The 19,872-nt window shown below is 42.4% G+C and overlaps 1 protein-coding gene across 2 annotated transcripts; it reads right to left on the reverse strand.

Moving 5' to 3' along the window:
* Nucleotides 1–154: 154 nt before the first annotated feature.
* LOC145416786 (mitochondrial potassium channel ATP-binding subunit) lies at nt 155–19,679 on the reverse strand. 2 transcript variants are annotated; one of them, XM_080285706.1, is made up of 17 exons: nt 19,647–19,679; nt 18,256–18,375; nt 17,127–17,214; nt 16,787–16,903; nt 15,159–15,335; nt 14,409–14,573; nt 13,581–13,726; nt 12,830–12,905; nt 12,202–12,342; nt 11,765–11,923; nt 11,219–11,422; nt 10,735–10,854; nt 10,482–10,585; nt 6,133–6,307; nt 5,451–5,629; nt 4,662–4,809; nt 155–1,644 (listed from the first exon to the last, which is right to left on the reverse strand). In XM_080285706.1, exons 2-17 carry the CDS (start codon nt 18,321–18,323, stop codon nt 1,540–1,542), a joined length of 2,172 nt encoding a protein of 723 aa, XP_080141832.1. In that variant the 5' UTR covers nt 18,324–18,375; nt 19,647–19,679; the 3' UTR covers nt 155–1,539. The 2 variants fall into 2 exon arrangements, with proteins under 2 accessions (XP_080141832.1, XP_080141833.1); XM_080285707.1 differs by lacking the exon at nt 155–1,644 and having other exon boundaries at nt 4,749–4,809; nt 5,437–5,629.
* Nucleotides 19,680–19,872: the final 193 nt, after the last annotated feature.

The following is a 19,872-nucleotide window of genomic DNA, read 5'->3' on the forward strand; positions in this document are numbered from 1 at the left end:
AATCAGGAAATTAACCCTATCATAGCCAGGACAATTGAAGCATTCTAATCCAGCTAACATCCGATAATTAATTCAGCTGAGTGAGTCACAGGAACCTGAGAGTTAAAAAACTATAATGAATCAACATTTATTTACACATATACAGAGCCATATTTTATAAATGAACAGTATGTCACAACAAATTAAATTCTATAACCATATACTATTATTTCAATCATAAAAGTAAATTACAAATCAAAAGTATGAATTTCTGTTACTAGTTTTGTTCTAGCTGTCTACGAGCCATACCCACCAGTTTAACCTATATATGTGTCTTTCACAATTTACACAACTTTCTTTTTTACATCAGTATCTGCAACACAATACATTCATTCATTATCAAAATATATCCCTAAATGTGTCTGTTTCTCTATACACAACTATCTTTTTACACCATAAATCTGCATCATACTACTATCCATTTATTAAGTATAAAAATTACGGCTGCATTATTCACTCAAAATCAAACCATCAATCATCCAATCCTGTGAGTAAATGAAGTACTGTACTGTACTTAACAATAATGGTATGTAAAGGCAATTCATCTGGGGTCTCCCCTTATGGTATCAGGGCATCTGGTGGCATAGATAAGAGACTGACATTTCACATAACTGTTTATTCCTCAAAGTAATGTCATGGCAAAGACAATTTACATCAATACAGCTTTCAGTCACTTCATATTTTTATCCTACAAACTATCATAAATAAAACTTTAATACAGAACACACTAATATGAAACAGATGCTCTACAAATAAATAACAATAATTAAAAACAGTATATACTACTAAACACAAACTATCTAAACAGTAATTCATAAAATTTAAGTAATATCCTGAGTCACAAACAATTTTCTGTTTACAATGCTGCACAAAAACAGTCATAGAGAAGGTCTAATGTCCTAGGGGTGAAAAAACAGAGATAAATTTCAACATTAACTCCTTCAGGGCTTTACTTAGGTGGCACAGGAGCTTCATAGCACCTCCTCCTAAGGAAATTACTTTGCACATTGCACTTTAACATTTTCTTCCATTATTTACATATTCTTTTAATATCCATCCATCCATCTATCATCCAACCCAACGTTGCCCTATGAGAAGCGTAGGAGTCTGGCGTTAGGCAAGTTGGTCCTGACATTTAAGATGAAAAAGACCAGCCTCACTCCTCCCTCAGTGGCATTATGTGAGCAATAATCCCAACCACCCCTGGATATAAACCTCAACCGGCTAAATCCGATTGGAGCGCCGCAATTACCCACTAAACCACCGGGTGCCATAATTTGGTTATATAGTTACCACCCATCCTAGTAAATGGTTTCCTGGTGTAGAGTAAACCATTCTCTTAATATCAACATACTATAATCTGCATCTGCACCAAACAAGATGATTTTGATGCGTAAAGTGCAGAATAATGTGCAAAGAAAGAGGTGTTACAAAACTTCTAAAGCCATTTAGAATATACTCTTTAATGTAAACCTTACAAGTGCTAGACTTGCTTTAATGTTAAAATCCCCGGGTGGTGTTATTCTTGCCTTCCTCGCGCTGCTGTTGTCGTATCAGTGCTGCATAGATGCCACCAAGCTTCTTCAGTCCATCATGAGTCCCAATCTGTGGGGGGCGGCCGGCTCAGGAGGGTGATGAATACACCATTTATAATAACTATGAGGGTGGTGAATACACCACTTATAATAACTGCTCAGTTCTGGAACTGTCTTCCTCAGTCTGTCTTTCCCACTGAATAAGACCTCCAAGCTTTTAAATGCAAAGTATCCAGGCTTCTTGAATCAATGGCTATTGAATTTGGCTTTCTCTTTGGTCTTTTTTTTTTTTTTTTTTTTTTTTTTTTAAGAACGTACAGTATTTTGCAAGTCCTCAGCCCTGGGTTCTTCGATTTTACATTAAAATAATTAAATAAATAAAGAGTAATTTCTTTTTACTGTATATTGTTGTTGTTGTAGTTGCTGGACATCTCAAGACCTACTTTGACTGGGCATGCCTGGAACACAGATACAATTCTTAATGTTGCTGGTGGTGGTATTGCGACCCCATGCCCATTCTGAACATAAATCTGTGGACTGCAAGTTGAAGCTGCCTTTCTACTGCAGTCTGCCATCCATCTTTTGGGGAATAGGGAGGGAACTGAGGGATGTCTGTATAACCACCTGCCCAGTTAGCTAATTACCATCACATGAAGGTGCCCCTCAATATCAACAATACAAATACAGCTGAAGCATAATACACGCACTACAGGTAATGTTCTTGTCCTAATTGTGTGAAGCCGACATAACTGAAATTCTGACCCATAGTCTTGCTACAATGAGACAATTTAATTCAACTCATGACACACTGGGTAGAGAAGGGGATGGAAACAAACTCCACCTCCCTTTACCAAAAAAATTCTTCCTAGGCTGAAAAAAATAATGTGGAGTTAACAGGAATAAACTAAAAACACTGAGCCTAAAACCATGGAGAAGCAGAAGAGGATAATGATGATGATGATGATGATGATGATGATGATGATGATGATGATGAAGATGATGATGATGATGATCACTAAAATATAAAAAACATGTGAAACTAATTCCGCAAACTTCAGTCCAACTCACCATTACTTCATATTACAGAATGGCATTTATGCTGCCCTGAGAAAGATCTCCAACCCCTTTCAGCTCAGTTGATGGTGAAGTGTAGTTAGACTGAAGGGTAAATTTAACTATCACCCAAAAAGCTTTGTTCCTGTATCGTAACTAAGGCTCATCAAACTGCTTGCAACCATGAATTGGCACTCAAATTGTGAAAGTGGCTCAGATCCCTCAGATGAAAACAAACCAACTAAAGGGAAAGCAATGTCATGTATTTGGAATGACAAGAGAAAACAAAAAATATATGATGGGCTGAACCGAGTCTTAAACCCCAGTTAATTACAGTACATCCTTGATATAATGAACAAATTGGTATCAGACCCATGACACTAAAGCCGATAGTTCGGTAAAATCAAACACCATGCTGACTGGTAATTTCCCGGGCATCATGGTTTTTACCAAACAAAGATCGTTAAATACTGAGTGTCATTCAGCCATACACACATACACAATAACATACAGTTATATCTAAATGGCTCTTTTTCTCAATATATGCTCTACTTACCAACTTATGTGTTTATTCCTACCCTTCAGGAGGTAATTGCACTGCAAATAAAGACTACAAGTAGGCCTTGGATAAACCTATGTTCGTACGTCATGCAACACTGGTTGGTGTTTCTCGCGTGTCCATTCGTTTACCGGAAAAAATTCGTTAAATGAACATAATTTTCGGTCAGCTCAAGGTGGTCATTAAAATCTAAATTCATTAAAAGAGGGTTCAGTATATCAAGAGTATCCTGTACTTCCCAAAAGATGCTGGAAGCTGCTATGGGTAGGGTAGTCAAATGTGCTGTAAAATTTGTAGTCATAGGAGTTTGACTATACTGTATACCGGTACTTGTCGCTGGGCTTCCTGCCAAATGGTGCTCAGTGTGACTAGTTACCAAGCTTGATGCCACATTTCATATTCATGGTAGTACCTCCCTGAATTAATGACAGCCAATCATCTACTTCATTACTGTAAAAATACTTCAACCATATAATAATTACTGACGATCCCCGACTTATGATGGGGTTACATTCCAATCCCCATTGTAAGTGGAATATATCATAATTTGAAAATGCATTTAATACACCTAACCACTTAAACATCATAGCCTAGCCAAGCCTAGACTGGGAGATGTGGCTCGCTGCTGCTGCCCAGCATCAAAAGTGAGTATCGTATAGCATATCACTAGCCCAGGAAAAGATCAAAGTTCAAACTACAGTTTTTACTGAATGTGTACTGCTATTGCACCATCACAGTCAAAAAATCGAAAGTCGGAACAAGGTAACTCGGGGACCGTCTGTATATTACTGTAAAAAAACTTCAAGCATCTACTACATTAATGTAAAAAACTACAGTACTGTACTATGAGAGTCTTGGCTTGGACTTACCTGCTCATATTTCTGGATCTTACCCATTCCATTAACTCTTTCATCATTTCTGACACATTTGGGTATTTAATTAGGGCAACACCTGACAATTTTGTTCAGTTATTGCAAATCTTTGCAGTCAGGGGGTTCAAAAGCAACTCCAATGACACTTTTTGAGACTGCTGGAATTTCTCTCAGCTGAGTAAGATTTTCTGGCTTTACTATGAATACCCAGGTTATGGATAATATTGATGAGTACCTTCAAAACTGCTAGCGACACATAGCATCCCATGCTGCATGAAAACAGACATCATCTTAATCATTCATCATCATCATCTTCATCCAAATTTTTCTCCCCACAATGGGGTGGGGCGAGGCAGGGTCCAGAGAGTACGAAAAAACTGATGTATGAATAGTTAAAAAAAAAAAAAAAAAAAAAAAAAAATCTGCCTAATTATCAGTGATGATCATGATGATTCACTCTCATCTTAAATGCCGGGACCAACTGCTTAGCCCCGGGCTCCTACGCTCCTCATGGGGCAATATAGGATTGGATGATGGATGGATGGATGGATCATGATGATGACAAGCTCCTGAAATAAAAAATGTTATAAGGTCAGCACCCACCTCTGCCAGTCTGCCATGCTGCATAACTGCAATGACATGGGCATTCTGTATGGTGGAGAGGCGGTGGGCAATGACAAGCACCGTGCGGCCCTCAATGGAACGCTCTAAGGCCTCCTGTACCACTGCCTCAGACTCGGCATCCAGGGCACTGTGGGTGCAACCTTAGAGTCAGTAGCAGTAAAAATTTACAATTACAGTCAGTCCTATCCATATCCATATACTGTACAGTATATATGGATGGGAGAACTGGAAAATCAGCTTTATATGCAGTGATGGAACTATGAAACTTTGACTGCCCACAAAACTGTAATATATTCTGAACATAAGTGATAAAATGAATGTCTACAAAGGCACCCTATGATGAGAACTTACTGTATACTGTATTATACTGTATGGGCACAATTAATGGTAGAAACAGTAACCTGTACACCCCTTTTAGTTAAAGGTGTGGTGAAACAAGGCTAGAATATCTATGAATATGTAATAAACCCATGCCCATGACAACAAGACCAAAACACCTCCTGTTATTTTCCCGCTGAAGAGGGACACCTTCATGTGGTGGCATTGATATAACCAAAAAGCTCCACTGAAAGGATATACAAATGTCCCTTAACTCCCTCCCTATCCCCCAAAAGAAGAATGTGGACTACAGGAGAGGCAAATTGAACATGCTGCCATCTGGGTTCATTTTCACAAGAATAAATCTGGAACTACATTAACAACTACCACTACTGCTACCATTACTGTGCCACCACCACCACTACTTCTACTGTACCTGCCACCTCTCACCTAGTAGCCTCATCAAGCACCAATATCCTAGGGTTCTTGAGTAATGCACGTGCAATTGCAATGCGCTGCTTCTGCCCTCCAGACACTGCCACACCTCTCTCACCCACCACCGTGTCGTAGCCAGAAGGGAACTTGCTGATGAAGTTATGTGCATTGGCCGTTTTTGCAGCTTGGATCACCTGAAACAGAAAGTTACCTTGTTTGTCCACTTTATGAACATCACCATTACCATCATCATCATGCATAATCATCATTGTCATAACTTTCATTTCCATCCATCCACCCATCATCTAATCCTATGCTGTCCCAGGAGGAGCATAGAAGCCTGGGGCTAGGCAAGTTGGTCCTGACATTTAAGATGAGAGTGGCCAACCTCACTCATCCCTGAGTTTATGTAACAGACAATGCCAGAGGCTAGTGAAATGCCCATTCACTCAAGGGCACCATACACAACAAAAGACTGACAGTGAGATGATGAGTAAGGGTAAGTACTCAGTGAGATGGGTGAGGGCAGGTGCACAATGAGATGATAAGTGAGATTTCACTTCACAGTGAAACTGTGAGGAAGACAGTGGAAGGTGGCAGACATTACTAGCTGACTAGCTCATAATTCTGTGTGTCAGGAGGGGATATTAATTATACCAGCCTTTGTATAATACCACAAATACATCCTATCACTCACCTCCTCATCTGTGGCAGTGGGGTATCCATATCGAATGTTTTCCTTGACAGTCGTTGCAAACAGGACTGGCTCTTGGTCAATGAAGCCTACCACACGGCCACGAAGCCACGCTGGGTCCAGTTTACGCAGATCCACACCATCCAGGCTGATCGACCCACTTGTTACATCATAGAACCTGAAGAGTTGTTAGAATAAAGCATCGGGAAGACATAACAATAAAGTGAACAGTACAGGTACTGTAAACCCTTATATACATCTACCTATCCAATGCTAGATGCCTTAGTACTTGAAGGGCTGGTGAGAAACAATTCACCATGTCATCTAGGAGGAGGCCGTAGCACGGGCCGAACAGGGTGGTACTCCCGAGGGGAATGGGAATGCTGGTGATAGGGAGAGCTGGAGCTCCTGTTTCACTAGCTATGTAACCATCCCCCTTTGCTGACCTTTTCAGTGTGACAGTAACATGGAGAGTAGACCAGCATACTCTCCCAAACATTTCCTCTGACTATCAATGCACTACACCACATGCACTTTACATTTCACACAACGTATCCCACTACGTTACAGGGGTTGGCGCCAGCAAGGGCATGCAGCCAGAAAACTTTGCCCCCGCTACATAGTGGCGGACTTCTGGGGGGAGGCGTGGCGTGGGTTCCGCCAGCATAGATCGTGGGTCCAGGGCGAGATGGGGCTCAGGCCTGTGCTAGAGGGTACAGGGCATTGCGGTTCCCAGGCTGCCGCTTCCGCCCAATAGAGAGGGGCCCGAACCTGGGAGTAGCGCCCCAGGAGGCTGCCCTATCGGTGGGTGTATAATGGCGGGATAGTTGCAGTGCCAAGACGCGCTTGGAGGGTGTCCCTGCAGCTGTCCTGGCGGGGTGCCCCGAGGCCACTACCACAGCCACTGGTAAGCTGGTGGGCTAGGGGTCCCAGATCCATTGCCTGGACCTGGGACTGTGCAGTGAGTGGGACCTGTGCTGTGTCTGTCCCCCTTTATTAATACTGAAGATGACAAAACAAAATAAGTTTCAAAGCAAGCCTGAGGACAGTAAATCACCCATGGGGATGAGGGTGGGTTCATGGAATGTGGGAAGTTTGAGGGGAAGAGCGGGGGAAGTCGTTGAGGCATTCAGTAAGAGGTGGGTGGATGTGGCGTGTTTGCAGGAAGTCCGGTACAGGGGTGGATCAGCCAGAAAGATTGTTGGGAAGGACTGTTGCTATAAGTTGTTTCGGCAGGGGGGGACAGACGGATATGGAGGTGTTGGTGTGATGGTTGCGGAGAAATGGGTGGAATATGTTATGAATGTTTTGAGAGTAAGCGATAGGATATTGGTAGTGAAAATTCTGTTGGGAAGAAAGGTAGCTGCGATTATATCAGCATATGCACCACAGGCAGGATTCGATGAATCAGAGAAAGATAGATTTTGGGATGATTTAATACGTGTAGTGGGTGGTATGCGGGATGATGAGATAGTGATTTTGGGAGGGGACTTAAATGGTCATGTAGGTGAAGCAGCACAAGGTTATGAAGGAGTGCATGGGGGATGTGCGTATGGTCTAAGGAATGCAGAAGGGGAAAGGATACTCGAGTTTGGGGAGGCAACGGATATGATTGTGTGCAACACATATTTTAGGAAAAGAGACAGTAGGTTAATTACGTATGAGTCTGGGGGAAATAGCAGTCAGATAGATTATTTTCTGGTTAGGAGGGCCGATAGGAGGTTAGTGAAGGATGTTAAAGTTATAGGAAGTGAGGAGTGTGTGCAGCAGCACAAAGTGTTGATTTGTGATATGGTGCTTAAAGAACAAGTGATGAAAAAGAGGACTTATGTACCTAGGAGGAAAATATGGAAGCTGAAAAACCAAGTAGTAAGGGATGCCTTCTATAGCGAGTTGAGGAGAGTGGTGGCTGAACAGGGAGCTGTAGACAGAGGCGTTAATGAACAGTACAGAGCCCTCAAGAACAATTTCTTGAGAGTTACTGATGTAACATGCGGCTGGACAAGAGGACCACCAAGACATAAAGTAACTTGGTGGTGGGATGAGGGTGTAGAAGCTGCAATTAAGGAGAAAAGAAGGCTTTTCCGGGAATGGAAGAAGGGTGGTAGCAAAGAGGAATATTTGGCTGCCAAGCGTAGGGCTAGAAGAGAGGTATACAGGGCAAAGTCTGAGTCACAGAGACAATTACTTGCTAACCTAAATCATGGGGAAAGGAAAAATATATTTAGGGTGGCAGGTCAGGTGAAGAGGGATAATCGGGATATTATAGGTGAGCAGTGTGTGAAGAATGATGAAGGAAGGGTAGTGGTGAACAGTGAGGATATTAAAGATGCATGGAGAGAGCATTATAACCGGTTGTTGAATGAGGAGTTTGACTGGGACAGGGAAGGTTTGGAGCCAGCAGATCCAGTGTCTGGCCCTTGGCCTTTGATTGATACTGCTACTGTGAGTGAGGCAATAGGCAGGATGAGGGTGGGGAAGGCAGCAGCTGTGTCTGGGTTGACTGCCGAAATGTTGAAGGCCTCAGGCGATATAGGGGTGAGTTTAGTCACTGACCTGATAAATAGGATTATTTATGAGTGTGTTGTCCCAGATGATTGGCTGAAGAGTGTAATTGTAAATGTGTATAAAGGGAAGGGTGATGCCCTGGAAAGAGGAAATTATAGAGGTATAAAGCTTTTAGATCAGATAATGAAGGTAATGGAGAGAGTTTTAGAAGGTATGATTAGAGAAAGAGTGAATATTGATGAGATGCAGTTCGGGTTCATGCCAGGTAGGGGGACCACTGATGCCATATTCATTGTTCGACAGCTTCAGGAAAAATATGTTGGTAGGAGAAGGGATCTTTATTTTGTTTTTGTTGATTTGGAAAAGGCCTTTGACAGAGTCCCTAGAGAGGTGGTGAAGTGGGCAATGAGAAAGCTTGGCTTGGAGGAGTGGCTGGTTAGGGTGGTTATGGCCATGTATGTGGGTGCTCACACCCAGGTGAGAGTGAATGGAGATTTGAGTGATGAGTTTTCCGTGAATGTTGGTGTGCATCAGGGGTCAGTCTTGAGTCCCATGTTGTTTATCATGGTACTTGAAGCCCTTTCACGTGACTTTAGAAACGGACTCCCGTGGGAGTTGTTGTATGCTGATGATTTGGTGTTGATTGCAGAGAATGAAAGGGAGGCGGAGGAAAGGTTTAGGAAGTGGAGAGATGGTATGGGGCAAAAGGGTTTAAGGGTAAATGCAGTTAAAACAAAAGTGATGATATCTAGGGTTGGTGGCGGTACTGTCAAAGACGAGGGAGAGTGCCCATGTGCAGTTTGCCACAAGGGTGTGGGAAATAATTCCATCTTGTGTGGTGTGTGTGATAAATGGGTGCATAAGAGATGTAGTGGTATCAGAGGTAGACTGCGAGATAATGCTGATTTTATGTGTACGGCGTGCCGGGGTGAGCAGGTGGAGATTGTCAGACGTGAAAGGATTGAACTTGCTGGTGAATCTCTTGAGTGTGTGGAAGAGTTTTGTTATTTGGGAGACATGTTGTGTGCTGGAGGTGGGGCTGGAGCTAACTCTGTGGCTAGGGTGAGAAGTGGTTGGAAGAAGTTCAGGGAGCTCTTGCCTCTCCTGACATTGAGAGGGCTCTCCCTACGTGCTAAGGGGTCTTTGTATGCAGCATGTGTTAGAAGTGTAATGCTGTATGGCAGTGAGACCTGGGCAGTGAAGGAGGAAGATATTCGCCGGCTCAGGCGTACAGAAATGACAATGATTAGGTGGATGTGCAGTGCGTCCCTGCGTCCAAGGCCTGGAGGGGCTGGGTTTACAATGGAAGAGTTGAGAGGTAGGATGGGACTGGAGTGTATTGGTGTTGTGATGAGGAGAGGTAGATTGAGGTGGTTTGGACATGTGGAGAGGATGGGGGATGATAATTGGGTGAGGAGGGTGAGAAGTGTTAATATTGGGGGTGGGGTTATGAGGGGTAGACCGAGAAAGACATGGGACGAGGTCATTAAGTGTGACCTTAGGGTTAAGGGACTGAACAGGGAGGCTGCAATGGATCGTGCAGCGTGGAGAGCCGCCATTAGGTGACCAAGGCCGACACATGCAAGCATGTTGGAGCCTTTAAAAACGAAAAACGAATCTTGTCCTCTGCCATCAGGCTGCCCTCTCTCCAAACTGCACAACCCTCTCTCATATACCTTTCCGTCCCATCCCTCCATCCCACTCTTGGTCTTCTCCTCCCCCTCCCCTTCTCTACCTCACTCACATCCTCCTAGTCAGGTTTTCATTCTCTATCCTCTCCACATGCCCAAAATCTCAAAAATATTTCCCCGAAAAAATTCAGATACTTATTTGAGTAAATGTACCTCTCCATAAGCTGTGCCACAGTGCTTTTGCCACTGCCTGATGCCCCCACCAGTGCCACCACTCGACCAGCTGGGATACGCAGGGTGAAATTACGCAGCACCTCCTGAAAGCAATACATAGGTAGTTCTACATTAGGTATTATGTTAGCAAGACAATAATTTCTTACTACAATGGGTGGTAAGCATATAATACACAAACAGGTGGCTGGTGGTATAGGTTATTAACATGTTCCTGAAAGCAACTGTACTGTACCTGATCTGGCCTGGTTGGGTAAGAGAAGCACACATCCCTGAACTCTATGTTGCCCATGAGTGAGTGGTATGGGATGATGCGTCCACCCTTCACTGGGATGCTGGGCTCTAATTTCACATACTGCAAGGAAGACAGAAGAGAGTTACTCAATATAATCCTTTCTCCCTAACTTACATTTTCTACAACACCAGTTATAGAAGAAAAGCAAACTACAGAAGCTCTCTCCTAAAAGACTCTTGTCCCAGCACTTGTTTTCCTCACTCTGATTCCAAACATGATGCTGAGCCAGACTATGACTTCTGTATAGTCTGTCTCCTTTTACAATGTGGTTCTAACCTCCATCACACTTTACAACACACGACAGTCACATGCCTTAATCATTGAAGGGGTGGTCACAAATGTATCACCTCCATGTCACCCTCACCTCTGCCATCAGCGTACCCTTTCTCCAACTCAAAGAAAAGCGAATTACAGAAACCCTCACCTCAAAGACCCTTGCTCCAGCACTTGTTCCCCTGACATAGGTTCCAAACATGATGCTGAGCTGGGCCAAGGATTTCTGTATAGTCTGTGCAGCTACCAGAAAGGACATGAGGTCACCCGGCTTCATCTCGTTGGCTGCCATCAATTGTCCACCAGCAAATAGCGTACCCATCACTATGCCATTCAGAAAGAGATTTGCGCCTGCCTGTTTGGGGGTGATGGGTGTAAGAATAAACCATCATCATCATCATCATCATCATCATCATCATCATCACCATCATCACTGTAAATGTCTCTGTCAAAATCGTCCCTTATTCACACCTAAAGAAGGGAGAGTTTTAAATGAGAAAATAATTAACCTTACATACCCAAACTCATAGCATACCATACCAAAATACACCAACACCAGTACCTCATCATCCCATCTATCTACCATTCACTCAACGTTCAAGCCCTTGGAGGCCTGACTCCACCAAACAAGCACGACTCTCAGCAACTATAAAGTAACACACACACTACAAAAACCTCCAAATCCATCACACCTCACCTGAAAGATCCCAATACCCGTGCCAAGTGCCTCGTTGAGTTTACGAGAACGGTCAACCTCCTGAGTGAACAATCGTGTCTCCTCCTCCTCCATGGCAAAGGCTCGCACGGTTCGCATGTTGCCCAGACACTCCTCGGCAACACCCGTCGCTACACCAACCTGAAGGCAGAAGGAGATGGACCAAGGCTTTTACAAAGAGTTAATTAACAGGTATTTCTCTATCATGATCATCTTGACCCATATTCCAGACTACAGATGGGGTGAGGTATGATCCAAAAACAGCGAAAAAGAAGTACAGAACAGTAGAAAAGCGGAAGAGCTATCATTATTATCATCATCATCCCAAGTCACATTCCCATTGTAAAAGAAGTTCCAGATACTGTACATGGAATAATAAGGTACAAATCTGTCTCCCCAACCAACAGAGCACACCCTACCTGGTGCTGTGCACGGCGTGACAGTGAGCGCAGGAGTGTGCCGAGTGCCGTCCCTGTTGCAATTATCAACGGCACCACCACACCAGTCACTCCAGCCAGCTGGGGTGAGATCAGGTATACTGACACCCCACACCCGATTATCTGATGAAAGGGATAAGAAAATAAGAGGGAAGTACCTTGAGAAGTTTGGCAACCTGGAGAAAATGGAGACTGAGAGACTGATTACAAAATTGTACATGAGTGAGCTAGAGACTGAGAAAGGCAGAAATTTGAAAAATCAAACATATAAAAGCGATGCTACTGAGGTCGGCTACAGTATGGCTAATGTTTTCTATGGACAAGAAGCTGCAAACTCAGTGCAAAAACCAGTTACAATAATTATTTCCCAACAGTTGCTGGAAAGTGTCGGAGGAAAATATATCTATGATGTGTAGCAGGAACTTTTAAAACTGAGCCCTATATTGGACTCTGTCAACATTTATTTGTGGCTGAACTTCCTGTATAAGAGGGTATATTGTGTTGTCAAATATCATTCTTATAGTCACATTTCACTCTCATGGCAATACTCTCTCTCTCTCTCTCTCAATATTTCATCATTAATGAACTGTATCTTACTCATTCAGCTCACCTGGGTAACACTACGCATGCCTTGGGATACAACCATCTTGAATGAGCTCTTGAAGTCCTGCACATCAGCCGTTAACCTACAGAGAAGATGCTCATCATCACCATCAATCTTATTTTTATCCTCACCTCCATCATCATTATCAGTATTATCCTCATCATCATCACTCTACCCCTAAAATATGGATGGCTAACATTAACATCTCAAATTCTACTATATTCCATCTACATTTCTTAACTGAGATAAACCTGCTGTAGGCATTACAACTGTGCAGCAGCAGCAGCAGCAAGAATAAATTATAAAAGGCCATCATCTTGGAGGGTTAATGGAGACAATTTCTGACACCTTAAATACAAGAGGTTTCCCCAAAGCTGAATATAGGCTAATTATGAAAGTAACAAAAGATATATAATGCCCCATGAAATGTACAACAAACTTCAAGATGTTACTCTTGTTGTGTAATAAACGATATATAAACATGGGTCCAATTCCCAACCTTTACAGATCAACAGACACTAATGATCTTATAAGTAGATTTAAGAGTAAGACTGTTTTCATCCATGTCATCAGTAACTGTTGTTTAATAAAGGCTGAAAACTGGATCCATGTTGAAATACCTCTCCTTACTCAGTATCAACCCAACAATAACCTTCTGAATTTTGGTGAACATTGCACAGAACACTCCGTATACATACAAAAATAGTAAAATAAATAAATAAATAAATAAATCATCACTTCAAAGTGACTCCCCCACCTGTTAATCAGCTCTCCCGTCTTGTGATTGTCGTAAAATGCGATGTCCTGCTTCAAAAGTGAGGAGAACAGCTGGTGTCTGAGGTCATCTGCCATGCGTTCCCCCATGCGGGTCAGGAATGTGATGTACGAGAAGGTGAACACTGCCTGGATGAGCAAAGAGACTGCTATACTTTTTTTCTTTAACCTGGCTGAAAGCTGCCATCTCTCCCTCATCAATACTGTGTTGTATTAAAGCTCCAACAATGGAAAATGATTTTCACATAGAAGTCCTATGGAAAGGATGATAAGATGTTGAATTATCTTTTTCTGTCACTGAGTTATGTGAATAAGTTGCAAATGGATGAAAATCTAGGCCAGGTTAGGATGAAAGGACTATTCCTATCTGTCACCAACCCTCTACTGCCCCACCAAGAGCACAAAGGCCCTTGCTTGGCTAACTGGTACTTACACTGAAAGTGAGGGTGACTTGTTTGTCCATGAACAGCACTTTGTGAGTAATAAGCCCCAACCACCTGATAAATATAAATCTTTATGGGCCATATCCAGCAGGAGCTTCTTAACCCACTACACCACCAGCTGTCATTGTCAACATCTGATCCATGACATTTCTCTGATTATTTCCTAGCTACCAAATATCTCATCAGAGAAATTTTTCTGATCATCATCTTTACTTTTTTTTTTTTCCTTTACCTTGGAATAGGATGAGGCAGGGTCCAGAAATGAAAGCAAAAACACACATGAAAGAGCACCGATCAATAGGGTGTCCAGCCAGAAAGATGGACCACACACTTGCTCTCCCAAACAAACACTTGCTATTGGCACACACCTGTACAACACAATACTGGAAGAGCTTCATGGTGGGTGTATAAATTTCCTTCATGTAGTCCCGGCCTTCCCTTGTGGCCTCCTGTGTGAATTTGGCCACGACGTTGACAACATCGCCCAGCAGAATCGGCAGCTGGATGTTGACCAAGGACACCACCAGGGCACTCTGCAAGGTTTGGGGAAGAGATGTGCAGTTCAGTTAATAAGTTCTTTGTCTGCCTGCAACTCACATTACAAGCCTATTAAAGATTTACCTCTACATAAAAATCTGATGTGCCAGTTCCCCTTGAAAAAAAGTGCCAACTGCATGGATAAAGATATAGTCTTGTACACATCCATAAATAAAAATGACCTCATCTTGTAATATTAAAGATATCATCTTCAGCTGACAACATCCTGGACACCCCCAACAGGTAATGGCCATGACAGACCTACCTCCATGATGTTTGTCCTCACATATTCACATTCTCTCTTTCCCTCAAACACTCCTCATCCTCTTCTTTCTCTCCTACCAATGCACTGTTCACTTTCTTTTTCTATATATCACAAGATATATATATAGTTCATACATATTTATAAAGCTTTTTCTTGTTCCCTGAACTCTATCTTACCCTACTTTCAAGTCAGAAAAGCAATCTACATGATGATGACAATGATGATAAAAATGACAACACATGCAAAGAGTTAGTCACATTCACACTATCAGTCAAAGAAATGGGAGGGACTGGCTAACAAAAAGAGCGACACTAACCGCCACAGCCAGAAGGAAGTTATGCAACTGTGGTTTCAGGAGGTGCCAGAAAGCCAGCCAGTCAAAGGGTGGATCCTGCTTAGCCAGCTGGTCCTCCCCACCACCAAGAAGCCGGTCACGGACTTCCCTCACAGCTGGTTGAGCCTTACACTCTGCAGCCAGGGGGGCTGCAACAACCTGGCAAGCAGGGTGTAATATAATACAGTACCTGGTAATAATAATACAATAATAATAATAATAATAATAATGATAACAGTATATGGAAGAACTGTTATAGAGAAAGTAAGAGAGACATCAGAAGCCTTAGTGTGTAAGGAACAGGGAGGCTTTAGGAGTGGCAGAGGATGTGTGGATCAAATATTTGCAGTGAGACAGATAGTAAAGAAGGCTTGTGAGAAGGACTGTAAGGTGTTTATGGCATTTATGGATCTGGAAAAAGCATATAACAAAATAGACAGAGAAGGACTGTGGCAAGTTTTGTGCACGTACGGTGTAGGGGGTAAGCTGCCAGGTGTAGTCAAGAGTTTTCATGATGGGTGTTAAGCATGTGTAAGGGTAAACGGGCATAGTGAATGGTTCACTATCAGTGTGGGCGTAAGACAAGGTTGTGTGATGTCCCCATGGTTGTTCAATATATGTACAGTATATGGATAGGGCAATGAGAGATGTAAAAACACGAGTAACAGAGGGATGGCGTTGGTAATGAATGGTGATGGATGGAATATCTCAAATTTGTTGCATGCTGATGATGCAGTGCTACTTACATAAACTGGACAAGAACCTGGTAGACTAGTGCAGAGTTTTGCTGATGTCTGTGGGTGTCTGGCCTTGAGAGTAAATGCAAAATAGAGTAAATGATGGTTATTGTGAGAGGAGGCAGCTTCCAGTGTGATGTTACAGTGGATGGAGAGAGACTGGAATTGGTGAGAGAGTTCAAATATCTGCATACAGTGCTTGAAAAGAGAGGAAAATGTGCAAAAGAAGTGGAAAGTAGAGTGACACAAGGAAGGAAAGTAGCTGGTGCTATGAAGGCCTTGACAAGAAACAAAGGGTTGATTGTTGCAACTGCATGAGGCTTACATGATGGAGTGTTAGTGCCAACTTTAACACATGAATGTGAGACTATGGTGTGGCATGAAAATGAAAAGTCAAGAGTGAGAGCAGTGGAGATGGGACTGCTGAGGAATGTATGTGGAGTACAGAGAGTGGATACGATACAAAATAATGTGATTCAAGATAGATGTGGAGTGAGGATGTCTGTGGACACCAGAATCAAAGAGAGTGTATTGTGATGGTATGGTCATGTTGTGAAGAAGGTGCCGGTATATCTGAGCGAATTTGGAGGAGGGAGGAGGCGTGGTGAGGGGTATAGAGGTCAGTGAGGCTAGGAGACTGACAAGAGATCGAGCTGGCTGGATGAATGTTGCGAGAAGAAATGCATGATCAGGGATTTGGCACCCTTTTTAATGTGGCAGCATCTGGACCGACTATACCTTTACGTGAAGCTACAATATAAATTAATGAAGATTATGATATCGAACAGCCTGAAATGCCTTCATGTCATCATCCCCTGCCATCATGCTGCCCTTTCTCCACCTCACTCCAAGAAAACAAACCAGTGGACCCACCTTGACAACCAGTGCTGTACCAGCCCCAAGTGCCAACTTGAGGGCCAGTGAGGCAGTGTGAGAGTTGCCAGGAGTAGCTGCCTCACTACGTACTGTGTGGATGCTGCGCACAACACCCTGCACATCACAGAATGGATTACCATATTTATAGCTGGATTAAATCCTCATCATGTCACCTCATTTAACACTTTTTTTTTTTTTTTTTTTTTTTTTTTTTTACAGTAAATTACAGAGACATGACCTATTAAAATTCCACTTGTAACATGAAATCTGATTCCCAGAGACCCTCAGTTTACAGTACAGTGGTAAACAGATATCATATTCACCGCCAGTCACTTACCTGGTTAAAAAATTTTCCGAAATTTGCCAGTCTGCCATAATGGTGAAGGACGCTAACTGGTGAACTGGATGAGATTATATTTGATACACTGAAATAGACAGAAAACTTTAATATACGTTACTCTTACTGGTGTATAGTCAGTAGGTACAAGGTGTCCATGAAGTCCCACTGGGTTTCTAAAATTTACTGCATATAAATGGCTTACCATAATGAGATGCCATTTTTTCTATAAGAAAGAGTAATTCCTAAAGCTTTTTTTTTTTTTTTTTTTTTTTTAATACCTTTTTCATAAGGAATATCCTGCATCTCAAGTATGTAGAGCCTTTTACTATCAATCTATTGCCATATATATGCCTTAATCCTGTATGGCGTGGCAGCAGTGACCACAAACAAACTGCCTCTATGTTGCCTTGTCCTCTGCCATTTGGTTGCCCTCCCCCATATATCTCTCCAGTCCCTTCCTATGTTTCATCCTTGACCATTTACATGCAATAATTTTTTTTTAATGCAGGAAGATCTTTGTGGGCATCCAGGACAAAATTAATGACAACATTAACAGGTTTCCCATCAGCTGAATAAAAGGGTACAACAAAAGTAGGAATAAAATAAAGTAGTTACTGTACCAAAGGGTAGCCTATGAATATCTTAGTCCTGTATAGGTTATTTTCTCTTTATATTCCATCTCTAATCTCCAGGCACTTTCATTCAAGTTAGAATAGACATCTAATACTGAACAAATTAATGAAGGCCATGTACAGCACCAGCATAGCTAATCCTCCTACAAGAAAACTCTCCCACGCTGAATAAAATCATCAGTTTGAAAAGTCTAACTTAATCAGGAAAGGCAAAAATAAAATGAGGCAGATGTTCCTGTGCTGAAAGTGCTAACCCCTTGAATCTGATGATGTATTTTGCTGTGTTCCTGTTGCCACCAGACTGTTGCATTACACTCAGTGGAGATCTCCTGTAGTGATGTGGTTAATGAAGGCTGTACCTAACTCTCCAATTCAAAAAGTTTCTCCTGCGCTGAATGAAATCATCTTGAGGCAGTAGAACACAAAAAATGCCATATAACTGATAGGATAAATGTTACCTTATACTTCCTCTGCCGGGTTTTCACTATACTCACCCATGCCTGAGCTGGTGTGAGGTATGCAGCGGCCGCACAAAACTCCGCCACAGCATCATCTTAGTCATAACGGCTCACACTCTTACACACTGTTTCTTTCACAGTTACCCTGTCATTGTCCTGGGGGGGGGGGAAGAGGGCCTATTTTAATTATATTACCTCCTCATTGTCTCACACACTTATGCCTGGTCTCCTTTCCTTCTTCCTCCAGCATATACAAATCACAGATAAGACAAGGAATCAATCATAAGTAAAAAAAAATAAAAAATCCACCACAATTATATGAGATATAGTACATTAATGAGAAATTGTTCTTTAAACTTTTATTACAATAAGCTTTTGTCATCACTTGGCCCTGAATATTTGTTCTTTTCCAGTTTATTTATTTCACACAGCTCGGTGGCAAAGTAAGCAATAGTATGGCTCTACATTCTTCTTCTTTGTGACCAGCACCATATTCTGTTTTATTGCTACAAATCGACATTCAAGATGGATGTGGAAATTTATGGTGAAGTTACAGCGAGAGGAGTACAACTAAAAGGCAAATTTCCCTCTTTCCCTCCAATGTTTTAATCATGTTGCGATAGTTTGGACCACATCCCTGACATATATAGTTACGTCTGAAATATATACCGACTATTTGAAAAACTGTCAAACTATCCAAAAACTGACTTAACCTTCATCAGTGACACAGGTATATTCCAATACGATTGATGCACCCCTTCCATCATTATACAGCAATATAACACTGCCAACAAGGTCGCTGCAAAGTAGCCTGGGCAGTAACAAATAAATAAGACTCATGGTTCTTGGTTCTTGGTGTTGAGTTAGGGCTTTCGTTTCTGAGGGGGTCGGAGGAGCCCTTCCGGTGGCTTATGGATCAGATGTCTTAGTTAGATGCAATGCAGTTGCCTGGACTTCCTTAAGACACACACCAAGCTAATGACTTGATACCTTAGGGGATTGTTCAGACCCAAACCTTCAAGGAGTACTGGCAGAGTGAAGTCTCGTACACCTAAGAAAGACAGATGATCCCTCAATTCTGTGCGCATGGAGTGAAATCTTGGACAGTAAGCCCCTAAGGTGGAAGAAGGGAGCTCTGCTGCCAAGTCTGAGTCCCAGGCCTTTCCACTAGCAACCATCAGAAGCCTGCTATAAGTTGCCTCTTGAAGTGGGAGAGTCTCCACTGGTGCTGAGGTCAAAGACAGCCTTGCAGCCCTGTCAACAATCTCATTGCCCCTGATGCCCACATGAGATGGTATCCACTGTAGGTGAAGTACCCAATTCTCCTGGAGAAGTTGCCTGAGCAGGGTCTGGATCTTATAGAGATGTCTCGCTGACTGTGCCTTGGGAGACACAATAAGGTGCAATGCTGCCTAAATAAGACTCACTGCTCTTCAGTTTCGGCGTGACCCCGATCAGCTGATGCCGGTAAACAATGTGACATTCACTATCACTAAAGTTACATATTTTTCTTTACTGAAATGGATATAGCATAAATTTCATAGCACAATGATACAAGTACCTAATTCATTTAGAAAATAAATAAAGCTCAGACTTAAAATGATGTTTTAAAAATTGTTCTTCATTCTCGAGCAATACCCACAGTGTAGTGAG

Source organism: Coenobita brevimanus, chromosome 107, assembly GCF_032717465.1.
Source record: "Coenobita brevimanus isolate Jiangsu-jjx chromosome 107, ASM3271746v2, whole genome shotgun sequence".
In the NCBI taxonomy this organism is placed as follows: domain Eukaryota; kingdom Metazoa; phylum Arthropoda; class Malacostraca; order Decapoda; family Coenobitidae; genus Coenobita; species Coenobita brevimanus.